We start from the raw sequence: 1,118 nt of genomic DNA, 5'->3' as shown, positions 1-1,118 counted from the left end.
TGGTCACTACAGTGGAAACTATTCAAAGGCTGTTTTCTTGTATTTGTGTCAGTGTTGATGGTAAACTTGCACATAAACCACTACATTGGACACTGATGTGTCACTCCATAGGCAGGGTTATAGTTGTTATAGTTGTTACATAAATTGTTATACTGTTATAAAATATATTTAAAAATATGTTTTTGTTATGTTATAGTTTTTACACAGTGTATATTAATTATTCATTTGTCAAATTCATAAGTCAAAATGTTTGTTGTACAACTAAGTAGACATGTAAAAATACTCTTTGAAAATGAAAAGTACGTTTAAAAAAATGAAGTTGAAAAATCTTTTTTTCATGCCTTAAGATGAATAAAAATACTCAAGAAAAAAAAGCCCTGATTGAGGTTTTCATAATTCATGCATGTAAAGGTTAATTTAATATCATATTAAGTAATAAACTGAGACATATAACTTTTGGTTAACAATCTAATTCTGGTCATAGATTTTACCTGTCCTCATCAGAGAGCTCCTCCCATAGGTCACATACTTCTTCAGTGACTCAGGACAAATCTGGGTGAGGTAGTTCTTTTTCTGACCAGTCAGAGCCCAGTCATGGTCCCACTTCTTTTTGGTGTTGTCAGCCTCATGTACAGGAGCGACCCACGTCTCTGTCTTCAGGTCAAAGATTATGAAGTCCTCTCCATCATAACCGTATTGCCAATATCCTTTCACTTCACCTGTTTCATCCCATTCACAGCTGCACATCATCTGGACAATGTGAACACCTGACAGAAACACAGAGACAAAGACTGCAGTGAACCAGAGAGGCTGCACTAAAGTCTTACACTGACACAGAGACGTGATCAACATATAGAGGATCTACATTTATGGCTGCTTTTGTCTCAGTGGAAGATTTTTAAAACCAATCATCATTAACAATGTAGATTTTAGAAAAAGACACTGGGGAAAAAAACAGAATTCATTTTCTCCTGTTAGCACATCTACGTCCTGCCTGCAGAGACATCACTGCACAGGTTATCTATGCTGCTGTAGGTGGAGCAACTTCCTGTGAGCTGCAGGATCAGACAAACACACTAAGCTGGATCCTGAGCAGCCGACACAGATCCTGATTCTGG

The 1,118-nt window shown here is 37.0% G+C and overlaps 1 protein-coding gene across 1 annotated transcript in view; it reads right to left on the bottom strand.

The window, feature by feature from the left end:
• Positions 1-867, bottom strand: part of LOC106456022 (zinc-alpha-2-glycoprotein-like) — a 2,482-nt gene extending 1,615 nt beyond the window's left edge. The window contains exon 1 of the mRNA XM_013908069.1: positions 492-867. Within this exon, the coding sequence (XP_013763523.1) occupies positions 492-852 (361 nt within the window). The 5' untranslated portion in view covers positions 853-867. The remainder of the gene's footprint in view (positions 1-491) is intronic.
• Positions 868-1,118: the final 251 nt, after the last annotated feature.

The sequence above is a fragment of the Pundamilia nyererei genome, unplaced genomic scaffold, assembly GCF_000239375.1.
Source record: "Pundamilia nyererei isolate P.nyererei 1_Seehausen unplaced genomic scaffold, PunNye1.0 scaffold01056, whole genome shotgun sequence".
Classification (NCBI taxonomy): Eukaryota; Metazoa; Chordata; class Actinopteri; order Cichliformes; family Cichlidae; genus Pundamilia; species Pundamilia nyererei.
Note: the sequence above shows the minus strand (reverse complement) of the source record. Positions and strands in the feature narration are given on the sequence as shown.